This window comes from Rutidosis leptorrhynchoides, chromosome 6, assembly GCF_046630445.1.
Source record: "Rutidosis leptorrhynchoides isolate AG116_Rl617_1_P2 chromosome 6, CSIRO_AGI_Rlap_v1, whole genome shotgun sequence".
NCBI lineage: Eukaryota > Viridiplantae > Streptophyta > Magnoliopsida > Asterales > Asteraceae > Rutidosis > Rutidosis leptorrhynchoides.
This window is the reverse complement of record NC_092338.1, coordinates 441,778,017-441,799,044: the sequence shown is the minus strand read 5'-3', so window position 1 is coordinate 441,799,044 and position 21,028 is coordinate 441,778,017. Positions and strand designations below refer to the sequence as shown.

The following is a 21,028-nucleotide window of genomic DNA, read 5'->3' as shown; positions in this document are numbered from 1 at the left end:
TAAACATATCCAAGAATTTGGATTGCTCGGCTTCAAGTTTTTCTTTCTTCATTTTACTCGGGTAAGGAAGTGGTGGTTGGTATGGTTTAACATAAGGTTTATCCTTAACTGTGTTATCTTCATTAACCTTTTCAACTACCGGTTCTTTTTCCTTATCTTGATCAGGTTGTGGTTCTTGTGGAGTAGGAATGGTTTCATCAGAAGTTACAGGTATTTCAGGTGGTTTAAGTGTTGTACCACTTCTTGTGGTAATAGCTTTAGCTGTTTCATTCCTGGGGTTAGCATTTGTATCGCTAGGTAGACTTCCCGGTTTTCTTTCACCTATTAACCTTGCTAGGTTACTTACTTCTTGTTCCAGATTTTGAATAGAAGCTTGTTGATTTCTAAATGCTTGAGCATTTTGTTCATTGGTTTGTTTCTGAGATGTGAAAAACTGCGTTTGAGTTTCAACTAGCTTCGTCATCATATCTTCTAAATTTGGTTTTTTATCATCGGTTTGTTGTGGTGGTTTGTTTTGAAAATTAGGTCTTTGATGATTATAAGTATTATTGGATACTTGTTGATTGCTAGGACTTTGTTGGTTGTTGTATGGAATATTTCGGTTATAATTCTGGTTTTGATTGTAAATCGGTCTTGGCGGTTGATAATTATTCTGATAATTATTTCCAGGCCTTTGGTTTATGTATGAAATATTCTCTCTTTGTTCCATTGTTAATTCAATACTGAGACAATCTTTTGTCAAATGTGGTCCTCCACACTGCTCACAACTAATTCGTATTGAGTGAATATCCTTAGTCATCTTTTCCATTCGTCTCTCTACAGCATCTATCTTTGCGGAAATGGAATCTAAGTCATGACTAGAATCGGCTCTAGCTGCTTTAGATGATCTAATGATATCTTTTTCTTGGTGCCACTCATGTGAGTGGGAAGCAGTATTATCAATAATTTTGTAAGCATCAGTTTCGGTTTTCTTCATAATAGAACCACCAGCTGCTATATCTATGTCTTTCCTTGTAGTGATGTCGCATCCTCGGTAGAATATTTGTACTATTTGACAGGTGTCTAAACCATGTTGCGGACATCCTCTTAATAACTTTCCATATCTTGTCCACGCCTCATATAGAGTTTCATTTGGCTTCTGTGTGAACGTAACAATTTCTGCTTGAAGTCTTACGGCTTTAGATGCAGGAAAGAATTGTTTAAGAAATTTGTCAACTAAAACGTCCCATGTATCGATCGCCCCTTCAGGAAACGATTCCAACCAATCTTTGGCTTCTCCCTTTAAAGTCCAGGGAAATAACATGATATATATCTGTTCATCCTCCACTTCTCGGATTTTAAATAGTGTGCAGATCCTATTAAAGGTACGTAGATGTTCATTTGGATCTTCCTTCGGCGCACCACTAAATTGGCATTGATTAGTCACCATATGTAGAATTTGTCCTTTGATTTCATAATCTGGCGCATTAATGTCTGGATGAGTAATTGCGTGACCTTGGCCAGTGCGTTTAGCTCTCATTCGGTCTTCCATACTTAAAGGTTCCAGATTCTCCATAATTGAATTTGTTGAATCGGTATCACTAGATGATTCTGTTTTAATGGTTCGTTCCTCAACAATCTCTTTTTGAATGATTGGTGGTTCCGGAGGAAAGTTTAATGGTTCAGGATCTACGAACCGTTCCTGAATATTCTCTGGATTCTCAATTGTGATGTTGGGTTCAAAAAATGGATTATCGAAAATTTGAACTGAAGTACTTTGTCTACTGGATGACGATTCTAAAGAAAAATCAACGGCGGTTATATTTGCTAAATGTCTTGATCTAGTTACAGGTGGTGAACGTACAAAAGGTGATGAACGTCTTGCTCGGTGCATTCACTGAATATCCTATTAGTTTTAAAAAGGAAAGAAAAATTATAATAAGTTATCCAATCAATAGACTTTTCTGATTTTGCCCACGTTTCGAATAGCCAAAAGATGCAGCAGAGGGGCAGGATTCGTTTGGTCTCAATATAATTGAGGACTGTTTGGCTCCAATAACCCGGTCCACGTACAAATCCAACTATTACTACGAACCAGAAAATTTTGATGTCGATTAATTTAACCACTTAAAATAAATTTTCGTAATTTTAAGAAATTTAGATAAGAAGTAGAAAAAATTCTAAGTCCTAAAAACTAGAATGGCGAGAAATAAGAGAGAAAAAGAGTTTGTCGAAAAAGGTTGAAAAAGAAAAAATGGTTGAAAAATAAAAGGTGACGGAAAAATAAAAGAAACTTATAAAAACTTAAAAATACTTAACTAACCTAACCTTATTACTACAACTAACTTAAAATTATAATCGCAAATTGAAATTACTAATTGGAATGATAATTGATACATAGTAAAAGGTCTAAAAATATTAAAGCTTACAGGAGAAACTAAATTCCAAATGGAAATAACTTAAAAAGAAACTAAAACTTAAAAAGGCGTCGCAAAATTCTAAAGCACCTAAATCTTAGTCTAAAGAAAAAGCACTTAAGGAATTCTATGGCAAAGCCTAAAAATCTAGGAGTAAAAATAACTATAGCAAAAACTAAGTTTAAAATTAAATATGAGAGAAAAATACAAATATTATGCTACAACGATTAAAAAGGGACAAAATATAAAAATATACAAAAAGTTGTAAAAAGTACAATTTTTATAAAAATATTATTTTTATATTATTTATTTAATAAAACTACTAATTTTACAAATTAATTAAACTAATTAATACTAAATAAAACAAATTAAATAAAAAGTATATCTTAAAATAAAACTAATAATAATAATAATAATAATAATTAGGTTTAAATAATAATAATAATTAATTAAAACCCGTAATTAATGCTGGTTTAGGGTTTTTTGTCGCCTGTCAGAAAGGCTCCGCGAGTCGCGGCAATTAAAGCATCAAACCCCGCGAGTCGCGGGGTTCCAGAATTCAGCTGACAGGTTTGAATTTTTACGCGTTTTTCTTTATTTATTTTTTTTTATTTTCTGTTTTCTGTTTTTAAATAAATAAAAGATTTTAAAATAAAACTTATATTTTTATAAACTAAAATAAAAATAAAGAAACTTATAAAACTTAAATATTTAACAAAATCTTAAAAATACATATATTTTTGTTTTTCTTTTTATATTTTTGAATAATTAAAACGTATTTTTACAAAAACGAATTTTAATAAAAGTTAACTAAAAATCTTTTTTTTTTATTAGCGTTGCGCTTCCGGCTTTTAAGATAATCCCCGGCAGCGGCGCCAAAAATACTTGATGTTATGCGAGGTGTATATAAAATAGTATTATTTTTAGTGCGAAAATACTATTAAATACGATACAATTTTACACAAGATATTTATTTATTTATAGAATGGATATACTTAAACCTTGCTACAACACTTATAGGCAGTGTACCTAATCGTACAGTAGTGTAGTTTTTAGTAAGTCCGGTTCGTTCCACAGGGAAATCTTTAAACAAAGCTCAACGCTATATTAGTTTACTTTTATAAAAATACAAATATATATATAAGTAATATTATTATTATAAAGGGGGGTTTTTACCGTTTAATGACCGGTTTGTCGATTTTAAGATTTTAGTCGCAGTTAAAACCTAATGTAAAATATTAAATAAATAAAAGACTTAAATTAAAACTTAAAGTAAATAACGATAATGAAATTGTGAATAATAAAAGTGCGATAAACTTGCGATAATTAAAAAGTACGATAATTAAAAGTGCGATTAAACAACAATAAATAAAAGTGCGATAATTAGAAGTGCAATTAAATATAAAATAAAGGAAATTAAATATGAAATAAAAGAATTATGCTTATTTAAACTTCCGTAATCATGATGTTTGACGTGTTGATTTTAGTTTTATGCCCATGGGTTAATTGTCCTTTGTCCTGGATTATTTAATATGTCCGTCTGGTTTTTGTCCATAACAGTCCATCAGTCATAAATATAAAGTGCAAGTGTCCTTGTCAAATTATTATTATACCCGAAGTTAAATATTCCAACTAATTGGGGATTCGAATTGTAACAAGGTTTTAATACTTTGTTCAATGAATACACCAGGTTATCGACTGCGTGTAAACCAAGGTTTTACTACTTTGTTAACAATTACACCAATTACCCTTGAATGTAATTTCACCCCTGTTTTAATTATTCTAGTGGCTATTAATCCATTCCCGTGTCCGGTTAAATGAACGATTATTCGTACATATAAATACCCCGCCCATCGTGTCCGATCGAGTGTATATGGTAATTTATAGGGACGCCCAATTGTAAATCTTTATATTAACATTAACAAACTATCATTTAGTTAAACAAATATAAAGCCCATTAATAGCCCATAGTCTAATTTCCACAAGTGTCGTTCTTTTGTCCAAACCCCAATTATGGTACAAAGCCCAATTACCCAATTTTAGTAATTAGCCCAACATCATGATTACTTCGTTTTAAATAAGCATAATAATAACTTAGCTACGAGACATTAATATAAAAAGGTTGAACATAACTTACAATGATTAAAAATAGCGTAGCGTTACACGGACAGAATTTCGACTTACACCCTTACAACATTCGCTAACATACCCTTATTATTAGAATTATAATTAAAATTAAAATATAAATTATATATATATATATATATAAATTTTACGTATGATAAGAGAAGAAAAAGATATGAATTTTTGATCAGAATTCGGTTTGCTTTATAGGCAGAGTTGAAATTTGGGGCTCCGCGACTCGCGGTGAAAACCTCTTCAAACTCCGCGAGTCGCGGAGGTTACTTTTACAGCTCAGTCCTTGGAGTTTTTCTCTGCCGACGGTTTTTTATTTATAAATATAATATATATATAATTAATATAATTAATTATATATTATATTATATTTATATACATAGTTAACTTGTAATTTTTAGTCCGTTGCGTCGAGCGTTGAGAGTTGACTCTGGTCCCGGTTCCGGATTTTCGAACGTCCTTGCGTACAATTTTATATTTTGTATTTTGCGTTTTGAATCTTGTACTCTTGTAATTTCGAGACGTTTCTTATCAATAATTGGAACCTCTTTGATTGTCTTTTGTACTTTTGAGCTTTTTGGTCGTTTGCGTCTTCAATTCGTCGAATCTGTCTTTTGTCTTCACCTTTTATTATTTAAACGAATATCACTTGTAAATAGAACAATTGCAACTAAAAGCTTGTCTTTCTTGAGGAATAATGCTATGAAATATATGTTCGTTTTTAGCATTATCACATACGACCAAGTACTTCACTGTGGGGAGCTCCAATTTTATTCGTCAAGAAGAAAGACGGATCTTTCCGAATGTGTATAGATTATCGTGAATTAAATAAGTTAACTATCAAGAATCGGTATCCACTACCGAGAATTGACGACTTATTTGATCAACTCCAAGGATCATGTGTGTACTCGAAAATTGACCTAAGATCGGGCTATCATCAATTACGTGTCAAAGAAGAAGATATACCGAAAACTGCTTTTCGGACACGCTACGGTCATTACGAATTTTTGGTCATGCCGTTTGGATTGACGAATGCGCCAGCTGTATTCATGGACCTCATGAATCGAGTTTGTAGTCCATATCTAGATAAGTTTGTTATCGTTTTCATTGATGATATTCTTATCTATTCCAAGAGTGAGCAAGAGCATGAGCAGCATTTAAGGTTGATATTAGAGTTGTTAAGAAAAGAACAGCTATATGCTAAATTTTCTAAATGTGCTTTCTGGTTGAAAGAAGTGAAATTTCTTGGCCACGTTGTTAGTAGCAAAGGAATTCAGGTTGATCCAGCAAAAATTGAAGCCATTGAAAAATGGGAGACTCCTAAGACACCAATGCAGATACGCCAATTTTTGGGTTTAGCCGGTTATTATAGAAGGTTTATTCAAGATTTTTCCCGAATAGCTAAGCCGTTGACAGCGTTAACGCAAAAAGGGAAGAAATATGAATGGACTTCTGAGCAGGAGAGTGCATTTCAATTACTGAAAAAGAAGTTGACTACGGCGCCTATTTTATCGTTACCAGAAGGGAACGATGATTTTGAAATATATTGTGACGCTTCGCGACAAGGTTTTGGTTGCGTTCTTATGCAACGGAAGAAAGTTATTGCATACGCATCCCGACAATTAAAGATTCACGAGCGGAATTATACGACGCATGATCTAGAACTGGGAGCAGTCGTGTTTGCATTGAAGATATGGAGACACTACTTGTATGGGGTTAAATGCACTGTGTTTACTGATCATAAAAGCCTTCAACATATTTTCGATCAAAAACAGCTGAACATGAGGCAACGTAGGTGGGTTGAGTTAATAAATGACTATGATTGTGAAATTCGTTATCATCCCGGGAAAGCGAACGTGGTGGCCGACGCTCTAAGCAGAAAGGAACGAGAACCAATTCGAGTACGAGCGATGAACTTAAAAATTCGCATGAATCTCAACTCACAAATCAAAGAAATTCAACGAGAAGCACTTACTAAAGAAAATGTAGGGAATGAAATAATGAAGAAGTATGAGAAGCAACTCGTTATACGGGAAGATGGAATTCGATATTTTGCAAATCGTATTTGGGTACCGAAGTTGGGTGGATTAAGGAAGTTGATATTGAACGAGGCACATAAGACAAGATACTCAATACATCCTGGAGTCGGAAAGATGTATCAAGATCTTAAGACGCATTATTGGTGGCCTAACTTAAAGACAAACATTGCAACATATGTTGGGGAGTGTTTAACTTGTTCCAAGGTCAAAGCAGAACACCAGAAGCCGTCAGGGTTACTTCAACAACCAGAAATCCCAGAATGGAAATGGGATGGTATTACCATGGATTTCATCACGAAGTTACCAAAGACTGCCTGGGGATACGACACCATTTGGGTGATTGTTGATCGTCTCACCAAGTCTGCACATTTCTTGCCTATAAAGGAAACGGATAGAATGGAGAAACTATTACGATTGTATATAAAGGAAGTTGTTTCAAGGCATGGAATACCTATTTCCATTATATCCGATCGTGATAGTAGATTTACATCAAAGTTCTGGCAATCACTACAGGAGGCCCTAGGAACTCGTTTGGATATGAGTACCGCGTATCATCCGCAAACCGACGGGCAGAGTGAAAGAACGATTCAGACTCTTGAAGACATGCTCAGGGCATGTGTGATCGATTTTGGAAACGGATGGGATAAATATCTACCATTAGCAGAATTCTCGTATAATAATAGTTATCATGCGAGCATTAAAGCTGCGCCATTCGAAGCATTGTACGAAAGGAAGTGTAGATCTCCTATTTGTTGGAATGAAGTAGGAGATCGACAATTAACTGGTCCCGAGATCATACACGAAACGACTGAGAAGATAGTACAAATCAAGGAGAGATTGAAAACAGCCCGTAGTCGCCAAAAGAGCTACGCCGATGTTCGAAGGAAACCATTAGAGTTTCAGATCGGTGACATGGTTATGTTAAAGGTGTCACCTTGGAAAGGTGTAATACGTTTTGGAAAAAGGGGTAAACTGAACCCAAGATATGTAGGCCCGTTCAAGATCATCGAACGCATTGGACCGGTAGCTTATCGACTCGAGTTACCGCAATAACTCGCCGGAGTACATAATACCTTTCACGTCTCAAACCTTAAGAAGTGTCTTGCAAAGGAAGACCTCACCATTCCTCTTGAAGAAATCCATGTCGACGAGAAACTACAATTCATCGAAGAACCAATCGAAATCATGGATCGTGAAGTTAAACGGCTCAAGCAGAGCAACATACCGATCGTTAAGGTTCGTTGGAATGCTCGAAGGGGTCCCGAGTTTACTTGGGAACGAGAGGATCAAATGAAACAAAAATATCCACACTTGTTTTCCGATGACGCAAAATAGGTACAATTTTAAAATTTCGGGACGAAATTTATTTAACGGGTAGGTACTATAATGACCCGCACTTTTTCGATCGTTCTATACTTATAAGATTAATATTTATATAAATTAAACCTTACCAACATGATAAGCAATCCAAATTGTTGAGATTTATGTCTCCGAAAAGAGTTTTACACAACGTTTGACCGTCTAGTTTGACCGATGATATCACGAACTATACAATATATGATAATTATATGTTTGTGTATATATATGTATATATACATATTTAACATGATTAATGAATGTTTTAATACCTCATTTTGTATTAATAACAATAAGTTATAAGTATGTTTTGAAACTACTAACTTAAGTTTTCAAAACGATAACCATACGTAACGTTATTTGACATAAATACTTATAATCTATAATGTTTATACATATATCGTATAAGTAATGTATTTAATCACTTTTAAGGACTTAAATACATAAAACCATATAAGTGTATTCACAAAAGATAGCTATATTTGAATCCTCATTCCATCTTTCACAAAATTTCTATACGTATATCTAGAGTATAAGTACTCGTATCATACCTAGCTCCTATACGTATTTACTATTGGTATATACACATCAAATCACCACCTAACTAGCCCTTGTTACTGCCCTAAGGTAGAGGTAATTGCTTTTGTATGATTGTTTGACAAATACACAAGATTACAAGCTAAAAATTTTGTCCTTGCCCCCCCCCCCCATATCACGTTTTTAAAGGGTCTTCATGGATCCTCATTTTGATTCATTTTAACTTCAATTATCTTAGCTAAAACACACACTCTTTCTTAACCTTTAAACTCCATAATCATCCAGCAAGTTACCAAGAAGATCTAGCCATAAAAACCTTACTTAATCAACATAAGAAAACTCTTACAACAACACTTCAAGAAATCCTTCCAAGAACACAAACTTACTTCCAATCTTTCATCCAATTCCATCACCCTTTTGGTTCTAGCTTTTTACTCCTCTTTTACAGCAACCTTGTCCAAGGAACTTGAGGTAGTAACTATGTTCATAACCTTATTCGATTCATATATATATAGCTATCTTATTTTGTGGTATAAGATTTAACAACAAGAACATAGTTTGAATATTTTCAAACTTGTTTGCAAACTAAATAGATCCTTCTAACTTAACTTTTAAGATACTTCAAGACCTGTAATATAACTTAAATATATGTTAACTTAACAAGGTATAACTTGGTTTTTCAAAGATTACCTTAAAAACTGTTTTTACGACGTCGGAGTGTAACCGGGAGCTGTTTTGGGTTGGATAATTAAAAACTATTTTGAACTTTGAATTGGAGGTTTATATTCTGGAAAAATGATATTTCTTATGAATATGTTAACACATAAAAATTTCATGATTTAACTCAAAGTATAAGTATTTTTAGAAAAATAATCATTTAAGGTTGTTTACATGATGGAAAATGATTAACTTCATAAGTTTCACCAAAGTTTGACCTATGACCTGTGATTTCGAATACAAACTAAGGTATTTACAGTTCATATTCTTAAAGAGGGACTCGATCCAAGGAAGTGGCAAGTTGAACCAACGAAAACGGAGTTGTAACGAAGAAACTATGACCAAAACGAGATCGGATATCTAAGACTAGTTTAGCTACGAAAATAATTGGAGAAAATTAAATAAATCACATATTTTTAAAATAACATGATATTTCATATATATGTACTCATAATTTAATTTTATATGGTTCAGGATCACCCGTAAACAATACGAGAAGATTAATCATAAAATTCCCATGATTGTACGCAACACGTCATCTGACAACACCGGTACTTTATGTACGCAACACGTCATTTGACAACACCGGTACCATGGGTCAAGATTAATCTCGACCAATACATATACGATGGGGTTTTATTTATTTCGTTGGGGGTTTATTAAACACCTAAAAATGAACCATTTAAAATTGAATTACTAACATCGGACTGCTAACTACGGACTAAGGAATTATTAAAAGTATTAAAAGTATTACAAGTATATATATGTGACGATTGTTTAAAAAGAAAAGGTATTGATATATTATATATGGATAGGTTCGTGATATCAATCGGAGACCAAGTCAAAACTACATATCTTCAAGACGAAAGTGAGTATATAGTCCCACTTTTAAACTCTAAATATTTCGGGATGAGAATACATGTATTTTATGTTTTACGATATGGACACAAGTAACTGAAAAATATATTCTACGTTGAGTTGTACCACTGGCATACTTCCCTGTAGCTTGGTAACTGTTATTTACAGCGGTATTGTAAACGCGAATCCTGTTGATAGATCTATCGGGCCTGACAACCCCAACCGGACTGGACGACCAGTATTCAACGGTTGCACAGTACTTCGTTTCGTGACTACACTTGGTACGGTGTAGTAAGATTTCATAATAAAGGGAATATGCGACGTGATTAAATGTTAAGTATGGTTACCAAGTGCTCAACCACTTAGAATATTTTTATTAAAACGTTTATATATGAAATCTTGTGGTCTATATATATATTGCTGCCGGCATTAAACCTATATCTCACCAACTTTATGTTGACGTTTTAAACATGTCTATTCTCAGGTGATAATTAGAAGCTTCCGCTGCAACATGTTGAATTTAAGCAAGATCTTGAGTATGCATATTTGTGTCAAAAATAAAACTGCATATCCGAGGAATTGTAATGTAAAATATGCTAGAAATCGTATTGTTATCATCACATGTAAAGTTTGTAAGTCTAAGATTATCGCTAAACGATAATCATCTTTTTATTGTCTAAAGCTTGTATTAAAATAAGAGTTATGGTTTGTAATGTAAAATATATGCAGTTGTTCTTTTAAAAATGTCGCATATAGAGGTCAATACCTCGCAATGAAATCATACGTTATCTAACACGTTCTTATGGTTAAGGACGGGTTATGACACTTTGTAACCTTGTAACTTATGTGAAATGGATCCAAGCTCTCTAGTTTAGGGTCCCATCATCTCTTTTGACTTAGATTGTGCTTATACTTGTTGAATTGATGTAAAGTTTGTAGCTTTAGTTGTAATTGTAACTTGAATTGGTGTTAAGACTAAGGATATGATGTAACCTTGGTTCATCATTCATCTAAGACTCATGAATGAGTTGTGTTCTTACTTGGTCTTAACATATTATGTATTGATGGTGAATTCTTAGTCAAGGTGATGCTAAGCCATCAACGAGTTGTACACTTGAAGCTACAAGCATCAAGGATGAGAACCGTGATGAGCATCAAGCACTAAGAATCCCACCGGAGCACCTTAGCTTCTGTTTTTCGTGTCTGATCAGTCCACCTAGGCTACTGAAAAGTTGATTTTCAGTTAGTTCGTTTCGAGTATATGATTTTCCGTTTAGACCTCGTCTTAAACCGAGTTACGGTTTAGGATCTATGGCCTTCCGAAAGTCAATACTCCTTTGTAACGTTGTGCTGAAAATTCGGACCTACTCGCACTCAGACCGTCACCACGGTCAAACTAAGACGAGTTTGAGTCTAAAAATTGGTCAGCAACTATAGGACTCCCATACGGAGCCATAGCCACTGATTTTGCGTCTTTTCGACTTACGTAGAGGCCGTAGCAGCTGACCGAATCAGCTTATTGTTTGACCTCTATACTTGACTAGTTTACTTAGCTTATATGATGATGAATGATGATGATGATGACACTTAAACTTAATTATGAACTATTTGAACTTGTAAAGACAACCTACTGACCTAGTGACCTTTTACTTAGGTTGACGACCTTTCGGACCGACTTACTACTTGCGTACTTTCATAACAACTTGTCTTGCTTATTCACTGTGAGTTATAGCATCCCTTTTTACTACTTTTATTGTTTTTGGGACTGAGAATACATGCGCTTTTTATACGTTTTACATGTTAGGCACGAGTACTTAAACTTTGTATGTATGTGGGTTATATAACGGCATAAATATTCCCTTTAGCACGGTAACGTTTAGTCATTGGTCTTTGTACCGGTGAACGCGAATCTTAGATATGAATCCATAGGGTTTGACATCCCCACTCGGGCTAGTCGCGCTAGCATTTAACGGGTGTTTAATACTTCGTGAACATACGCACTCTCCAAGTGTACTTTCAGGGGGTTATAAACGTTAAGTCTAGTTACCGGGTGCCCACGGTTATACATATACTTTATCATACTGATTTGAATTACTGATTTGAAACGCTTGTTTGAAGCACTGAAATCTCGTGGCCTACCTTACGTTACTGTTACAACTTAAACTATAGCTCACCAACATTCTTGTTGACTTTTTAAGCATGTATTTCTCAGGTGCTTAGACGATGTTGCTTCCGCTGTTAAACTTGCAGTCTTGGTGTTAGACTTGCTGTTATAGACTTGCTGTTACAGACTTGCTGTGTTAGACTTTCGCTGCATTACTTAGAGATGTCTCAAGCATGGAACTTTACTTTGCATTCGCAACTTATGTTATTTTCAAAACAATAGCTTTGTAATGACCTTTGTATTATGTACTCATGTTAATGTTTTCTAGTCATCTTTTGTAAAACGCTATCTTTTCATGAATGCAAAACTGGTTTTCAAACAGCATATAGTGTTTGACCTTGTAATGATCCTGTTGTTGATGATCCGTACACGATGGTTTTGTATGGGGCGTCACAAGAGTATTGTGTGGCTGTCCACAAAGATGCAAAATATATGCTTTTTTTTTATGAATGAATTATAGATCATATAATTCATATTACACTACATAATATGGCTTAATTGTGATCTTAGGTGGCTAATCCAACGGTCGTACCTGATGACATTGGGATAATTTTGTTGAAGGAGTATGTGTTCAAAGTGGTGTCTCCAATTTTAATCATGAAAGTGATTATGATGCTTACACCATTGATAAAATAACCGAGGATCCCTATAGTTCTTTCTGAAATTGGTGAAGAGTTGGAAGCGAAGATAGTCCAAAATGATGACTTGAATTATACACCATCTGCTAAGGTAATTGTAACATACAATTATAATATTATGTAGTGTAAAATAGTTGAACAATGTATATTATATGTTTAACTGGAATTTTATCGGGCCAATTTATAGTTGTTGTTTTTTGATTGAGCACTAAAACGAATTCATATTTATGAAATAAACAGGTACCTGCTTCCAACAACACTGATGGTACTGATGTGACCCCGTCTTCAGCCTCCTTGAAGAGAAAAAGTGAATCAAATGATGTAGGAAGTTCAGGCTCCTACAAAGCAGTTAAAAATCTTGAAACCTTGAACATAGCAAGGATGGGAGAAATCAATTGTGATGAAGACAGTGAGGCGGTCGAGTAATGATTTATCATTACCATCCTTATGCATCTTCACATTTTTTATTTTAATTTCTATCGTTTGTTTCATAATTTCTATCGTTTGTCTTCAGCCTCCATTAAGTTATTACATTTAATTTTATCTTAGTTTATTGTTTTTATTTAATTTTTCCTTTGTTTTAATAACAATACGAAAATACGAATTTGATTTCAACCTATTACTCTTTTTTTCTTCATTTGCAAATATTTATTCATTGCAATGCATTTATGCTTAACTTTTCAATATAACTTTCATAATATCTAATTTAAAAAACCCTCGAAACCGCGGGTTATAAGCTAGTGTAATTAATAATCGGGCTTATCAAAGTATCTAGATTATTAAGTTGGGCAGAGCTTAAACGCTAGTCAATCCGTTACTTTTAACTCCCAAATTCACGCAGCCAAACTTCAAACCCTATTGAAATCCTATTGTTATGCGGAGTATATCTGAACTATACGACGTATTTGTTCCACCCAAATCAAAACCCTAATTCTATGCCTTTCTTATCGACTTTAACATAAATCTGTTGATCGTCGCATTCTCTTTTAATCGCGCATACTCATATCTTGAATCATTATTATCAAGATCAAGCATCTCGATTGCTAAGGTTTGTCTATCAGCATTCATCTTATTTAGATATAATGATTAGCGGTTGTTTGATAATAACTTTTTTACTTAACTTCAACAGGTGCAGGTTTAATTATTTACATATTTAAACCTGCACATCTCGGCCTATGTAATATGTTGTACATCTGTAATCATAAAACTTTATTTAAAGATTTTTAAAGAGAATATAACTTAGATTATAAATTCAATAATTATAAATATATTCAAAATTTTATTCTATCTAAATAAATCGTTTCTGGTATTTATATTCTAATTTACACATATTAGGTAACCATTAAATCAATATAATTTATAAGCTTAATTATGCCCTAAAATTTTATTATTACTATTATTTTTATTTTTATGTTATTTTATTTCAAAACAAATTTGAATTATTTCAATGTAAAAAACAATATTTTAATTTGTATTTTTGATTGATTTTGATGTCAGATTATAACCTTTAAAATTACAATATAATATAACTAGTTTAATACCCGTGAGGTTGAAAAAATAAAATGCTATTAAGAAGAATGACAATAATAAAATATCTTTACAACGATCTAGATTAAGCAATCTTAAAGAGAGTATAGAAAATATAAAAGCAACGTATTAATGTCACTAATCAGGAGTATAATAAATAATATAATCCTTGTTTTGCCAAGAGTGCAGCAATCAACAGGCTAATCTTTTCAATAGACTTAATCAAACCAACAATATCATGATAGTTCAATCCAAAGATATAAAACACTTGTGATTGTCTTAAGATGTGAAAGAACAATACATGTAACATCCAACAAGACCAAATATACATTCATGGTTGGCTACATAACCATTAAAAACGATAAAAATAGCAAGAACACAAAGGGGGTGCAGTCTTGCAAATCAACTACATCTCAAAGCTTCCTCATGTATGAGCTACCACAAAGAAAGAAAATGAATAATACCGATAACATGTCTAACACAGATTACAACTTACAATCAGCTAATATGCAAAATACATACTGTGTCTATTTTGTCATAGAAGTATGCGTATGAACATTTGAATAAAGAATCACCACCATTAACGTCTAATATCAGATCAAATATATAAATAGAAAGCAATACGCCTGAAATCCTAATTAAACAATGTAGTCCCCGATGGTGTCATCATACAGTAACAATAAAAGGCTAGAAACCAACACATCTTCAAAAAAAAAAAAAAATAGCGAAATAATATCAAAAAGAGGACTAAAGATTGTTCATACCCATTATAATTTAGTGGCCAAAACTGAAAATAAATCTCATTTTATGTTTAACATGTCAACAGTTTAATACTAACTTGCTAACATGTAGTATAAGATAATTAAGGTCATAATAGAAATACTTACAGAACAAGTTCATCATTGCACCGGTCCACATGGACCCGTGTTTTTGCACTACATTATAGTACCACTCCATACTCTCTTCCGAAGTCAATTCCTTTCCTTTTTACTAAAATCCATCTCACTTTCCTGCAAAAAGAATATATGTAATCATCTTTATTCTTTATATAGTACGAGTAGTAAATTGCATACAAGTCATAAAATAGTTTGCGGAAGGTTAGAACTTCAACGGATCCAAAAATATAGCAAACGGGGCGGCAGGGCAGACTTTCAGGGTAAAGAACCAGTCAAGTAAGGTTGACCTACCCTTTTGGGCAGTTTCGACAAATGTATGTAAACTGGAACTCAATTATATATGATCACATAGCTTCTTTTTGCAACAAATTAGTTCGATGTAATCATTTAAATACACTTGGGCTTTATTTACCCGTGTAACCCATACTACATGTGTACTTTTTAGCACAATCTCATATTTTTCACATTATACATGTTAGATATAAATGGATCATCTATATGGACCTATTAGGTAACTTTTTTTTTGGACATGAGTTTGGGATCACCCAGGGGGACTTAACCACGCACGCATTCATCTCCCGTAGTTGCATAACCCGCCCCCAACTACTGCCCTGAAGGAAACCCGGACCAATCCGAGGGCATGGCCGGTAAAATCCCCCTCCCTGCTAACCCCCACACTAAGCGAAAGGCGACCTGGGTGGATACTTCAGGTCAGGGATAACATTGAGTGCAATGTTTCCGCCCAGAGTCGAACTCCTGACCTCTCGCTAAGAGAGGCAGGCCACTACCAGCTGAGTTACAACTCAATGTCGACCTATTAGGTAACAAGGTCAAGTAGAGTACATTGAACCGGTTATTTCAACTGTAGGCCTTTAAGTATATACCCGAGGGGTGCTCAATTTCCTTCGAGCATATATCAGATAAAATGTATCTCTGGGTAACATCATAAACTGTAGTAATTCATATAAAAAATAAATAATCAATATAACATGTAATAACATAAATACTTAAAGCTTCGTCATATATGAGGCACCACAAAGATAGAAAATGAACAATATTGAGTGGCTCGACAGTTAAATAATACCTAACAAAGTAAATCGCTAATATTAAACAAATACTAGCTCGATGACTCGACAGTTTTACAGGAAGATAAAAAATGGTACACATACAATATGTAAGTTTGATCAATCTAATTTGAATAAATAAAAAACATAAAGGAAAAAGGATAATATGATGATAGACTGAATCTAATACCTAACACCGATTGTTCGCTTATTGTTGTAAAACGGCTATGTGGCAATATCATTCAGTTTCTATGTGTATCTATAAGTAAACATTGTTCGGTTATTATCTATATGTGATTTGTCGTTACATTCTAATAGAAATAATATCTGCACAAAATAAAGAAATGTTTCAAAATAAGAAAAAATTATATGTGATGAATGTTGGTAATCACTGTTTGCACTATTTCGATGGTGTGGAATCAGATCTGCTACGATAATCGTAACTTCCAAATTGTCTTCAATTAATCTCCGCATCATTGATATTCTTGGAATACTTTTAACCTGATTTAACCAATAAAAAAAAATTGTAAATAGAACGAAGGATATCTCAAACACGTACAATGATTGATTCAATTGAATCCGACTAATCCGATTACTCAAAATGACGATAATTCAATATTTTGAGAAGTATTAACCTACACATGATTTCGATCGTATGAGATTAAACTTTTATTGAGAGAGAAAGGAAAGGGTTTCTTAATTTAGGTTTGAAGAATGGGAATGGGATTTTTGATTCTGCATTTTTTAATAAAGATTTGAATTGCTTGCATAGCGAGTTAATCTTTTAATTTGTAGTTTCAAGCTAGCTTTTGGGAGGAAGTTCTACACCACAATTGGGTTCATGGCTACTCCAACTCTCCTCCGGACTCCTTTTCCATGTAAAAAACGATCTTTTAATTTGCATTATTCATTATATACCCTCATCTTTAATGTTTAAATAGCATATGCGTATTATTTAGTAAGTGCATGTGTCTTTTGGTGAATCAGGAAAATAAATCTACCATCATTCATTTCTAAAGAAGTGGAATGATAGGTAAAGGGTTAATTTTCTAAATCATACCAAACCATTTTTTTTGTAGCCCAGAGAGCTCGACCCTGAGTTCCCTGCAAGAGGTCTCAGGTCCGAATCCCGTCTAGGATGAATATTTAGTGGTGGCTAGGGAAGGGTAGGAAACAGCCGCGGAGTAATCCTGCTGGGCTGCGTACATCAGAGGGTCGGATTACTCGCCCTCCAGGGTTGCCCGAATAGGGAAAACCTTTTACCAAATACGAAACCATTTTTTGATAACTTGATGGTATTTGTTTTGAGAGTTTGAGAACACGGTTATGGGTATTAAATTGATTAATGTTGTGTATTATGTTAAATAAATAAATGTGTATGACATAAGCTACAAAATTAACTCAGATAATTGGGTTTTCTTGAATCTAATGATGATAGGTAACCATAATAAGAGGATGTGTTGTGTAACACCACCTAATGAAGAGAATAGTCGTCTCAGTAAATTGCCAGACTACCTGGTGGAGTCTATATTAGAGAGGCTCCCTGTTCACGATGCTGTTCGGACCAGCATTCTATCTAGAGACTGGAGGTACAAGTGGACCACAATGAGGTCACTGGTACTTGATAAGCATTTCTCTGAAAAGTTGCCCTATACATGCCGTTTTTATCGTGATGGTTTTAATAAGATTACGAACCAACTCTTTAACTTCCTCAAGGGCCCTATCTTGAAATTGCATCTCCACATACCAAAGATGACTCTTGATAATACTGCCCAGGAACTCCATCAATGGATTTTATCTTTGTCAAGTGTGAGGGAACTTGTCCTTACTAATTTAAATTCAAGTTATCAACTCTCATCGTCTTTGTTTCATTGTTCACAATTAAGAAAGCTACAACTTACAAGATTTAAATTTAACTCTCCACTCGAGTTTCAAGGATTTCTCTATCTCGAACATCTGTCCCTTGAGAGAATTAATTTTGGGGCTAACTTATGTGAAACTGTCATCAACTTACCACAGCTTAAGAGCTTGAAGCTAATTATATGCCAACATGTTAACAATTTTAACATCTCGGCTACAAAGCTGAAAAGTCTAAGGGTCATAGGTTGTGAAACCGACATGTTGCTTCGATTATTGCACACTCAGTCGCTTACTACAGTTCATTTTGCTATGCTCATGCCCATGCTATTTGAAAGAGGACTCAATCTGGCCACAATTTTTTGTAACTTGCCTTATCATCTTGCGTCTTTATCTATGGATGGGTATTTTCTTAAGGTATAACAATAATTTCAACTTTAAATTTCAAGTTTGCAAAAAAAAAAAAAAAAAAATTTACCTCTCTAGTTCAATGTATTCTCGTTTTCATGTTCTTTTGTAAGTTGAAGTCTCACTTTCATCCATACAGTTTTCTATGCCAGAGGAGAATTCCAAAAAGTGGTTTCCACACGCAGCTAATAGACTAAAGAGACTCACTTTAATTGAATGGAATTTTGGTGACTTGGATCAACTTGAAGGTGCTTTATATATGCTTCGTAATTCAACTAACTTAGTACGACTCGATATGACGAATTTGGCCATGGTAAAGTGTGCTAAACTTTATTATTATATATTTTTGTGTGTGTGTGTGTGGGCGCGTTTGTATAGTAATTTAAGCTATGTACTTCTAATAATGCACGGAATGTATTTTTTAGGCTCCTGAGAACATGCATTTGGATGTGAGACCAGCACTAACTTATTTGGAAGCATCAGACCCTTTTGATCAGACATTGACACTATTAAAAACTATAATTATCAAATGTGTAACTGGATCAAGACCGATTTTGCTATTTATAAAGCTTTTACTTGATCATTGTCCCGCTCTTGAAAAGATATCAATCAAATACTGTGCAACTGTTGGCGTCCATGAAAGGTACAACTTTGCTAAGGATGTTACGAGCTTCCCACGAGCTTCTTCGAAAGCAGAGCTTATTTTCTTGGATCCGTAGCCACAAACTATTAATAACTTATGACATTGAAATTTAGTTGTGATCTGATTGTATATGCACGTTCTTTGTCCTTTTCTTTTTTCTTTTTCCATTTAATGTATTATGTATTATGTATTATGTATATGTATAGGTATAGGTATAGGTATACGTATATGTATATGCATGCTTTGGACATTACCACTTTTACCCATCACTGTCTGGTTTTAATAATGAAAACGAAACACGTAGACGAGCAATTCAGAGGTTTATTGATATTGCAAAAAACTTATAATTATGGATATTCAGAATTGTTTTGTTAGGGTTTATCGATATTGCAAAAAAAATGTTCCTATATTTAGATTGAGGAGGATGAAACCTTCAGAAGAAAATGATCGCTTCATTCATCATTACTTGATGGATATCCACCCTAGGAACGCTTCATAAATGTTTCGATTACATCTGACGTTTAAAACTTGTCATAGAAAGGACCGGTTTATAGACATTCTAATAATTACTTTGTGATGGTTCTAATGTTCGATTTTGGAATGACAATTGGTTAGGTGATGGTGTCTTAAAAGACAAATTAAGTTGCCTATATCATTTAGAAATCAATGACAACTGCAAAATTTATGAGTTACCGCTTAAAAGTGGATCCAACCCCGATTATGTTGGGACACAGGTCCCTTAATACTCACAATTACAAAACAAAAATATATATGATGTTAACCAATATTATTTGGACGTAAAAGTGAAAGCAAAAAATACAGTAGACTACATTGCTTTTACTTCGGTTAAAATTTTATTCACAAAACAACGGCTTTATATATAGCCAAGTACTAGAAAGGTGGAGCATTAAAATAGCAGCCAACTAACTCACATTCATCACACGTATAGGTGCACAAACCAGATAAAAAACCGGATTCGGACAAAAAGAAAATCGGATTTTTTTTGTCCAGATCTTCAAGATCCGGTTCCGGATCGGTTCCGGTTCTCAGAATCAGATTTTTTTCGGATTTTTTTCTGGAATCGGATTTTTTTCGGTTCTCAACCGGATTTTTTTTCCAGATTCGATTTTGCCTGTTATATTTTTAAATTTCAATGATTCGATTTTTTTTAAGAAGTTTGAACAACAATAATATAATCAATATAAACAAAAGTTATAATGCTTAATACAATAAATAATATAAATACCAACATTTTAATTTGACCGATACAATTATAATTTATACAAAAGTTAATACATTTCGAGTTATATATATATATATACACACACGTTATCTATTGGTTTCATTTTAGTAGAGTATTTCTCAACTAGATGGACTTTTATCTTTGTAAATTTGGAGTTAAATGACAAATACTCCGTAGTACTTCAAGGCTAATACTCCGTATGAAACAATAATTAACTTTAAGTAAAAGATTAGAATATAAAAACATGTTCGTGTGGCATATTCTCAGCCTTTCCTTTTTAATGATCACCTTCCCATTTTGTCATCTATTTCACACTCCTCAAGATACTCATATGAAATATGAAAACTCCATTAATTCAGAACTTAATATCCATTAGTAACTTACGATTTTCAAATGTTCAATGATTCAAGCGAATTAACAAGATCTGACTTTACTCCTTGATTTCTTAAATATAATTCCAAACTGGATCGGATCCGGATCGGATTCCAAATCGGATCGGATTGGATCCGGTATTTATCCGGAAAAAATCCGGTTTTCCTGAGAATCTGG

General features: G+C 33.7%; 2 protein-coding genes across 4 annotated transcripts in view; both read left to right on the top strand.

The window, feature by feature from the left end:
- The window catches only part of LOC139855331 (uncharacterized), a 37,986-nt gene extending 24,719 nt beyond the window's left edge, over nt 1–13,267 (top strand). Inside the window, exons 9-11 of the mRNA XM_071844557.1 lie at nt 12,714–12,766; nt 12,845–12,932; nt 13,082–13,267. Of these exons, the coding sequence (XP_071700658.1) occupies nt 12,714–12,766; nt 12,845–12,932; nt 13,082–13,267 (327 nt within the window). The remainder of the gene's footprint in view (nt 1–12,713; nt 12,767–12,844; nt 12,933–13,081) is intronic.
- Nucleotides 13,268–13,714: 447 nt separating this feature from the next.
- On the top strand, nt 13,715–19,549 carry LOC139853091 (F-box/FBD/LRR-repeat protein At1g13570-like). 3 transcript variants are annotated; one of them, XM_071842457.1, is made up of 5 exons: nt 13,715–13,889; nt 17,135–17,206; nt 17,767–18,602; nt 18,733–18,906; nt 19,019–19,549. In XM_071842457.1, the coding sequence occupies exons 2-5, from the start codon at nt 17,170–17,172 to the stop codon at nt 19,310–19,312; spliced, it is 1,341 nt and encodes a 446-aa protein (XP_071698558.1). In that variant the 5' UTR covers nt 13,715–13,889; nt 17,135–17,169; the 3' UTR covers nt 19,313–19,549. The 3 variants fall into 3 exon arrangements, with proteins under 3 accessions (XP_071698558.1, XP_071698559.1, XP_071698560.1); XM_071842458.1 differs by having other exon boundaries at nt 17,131–17,206; XM_071842459.1 differs by lacking the exon at nt 13,715–13,889 and having other exon boundaries at nt 16,580–17,206.
- The last annotated feature ends 1,479 nt before the right edge of the window (nt 19,550–21,028 follow it).

Excerpts from the sequence above, each read along its gene's own strand:
- LOC139853091 (XM_071842457.1), top strand. The coding sequence starts at position 17,170 with ATGGCTACTCCAACTCTCCTCCGGACTCCTTTTCCAT. Across the intron at positions 17,207-17,766 it reads CCTCCGGACTCCTTTTCCAT|GTAACCATAATAAGAGGATG; the intron begins GTAAAAAACGAT and ends TAATGATGATAG. Across the intron at positions 18,603-18,732 it reads TGGATGGGTATTTTCTTAAG|TTTTCTATGCCAGAGGAGAA; the intron begins GTATAACAATAA and ends TCATCCATACAG.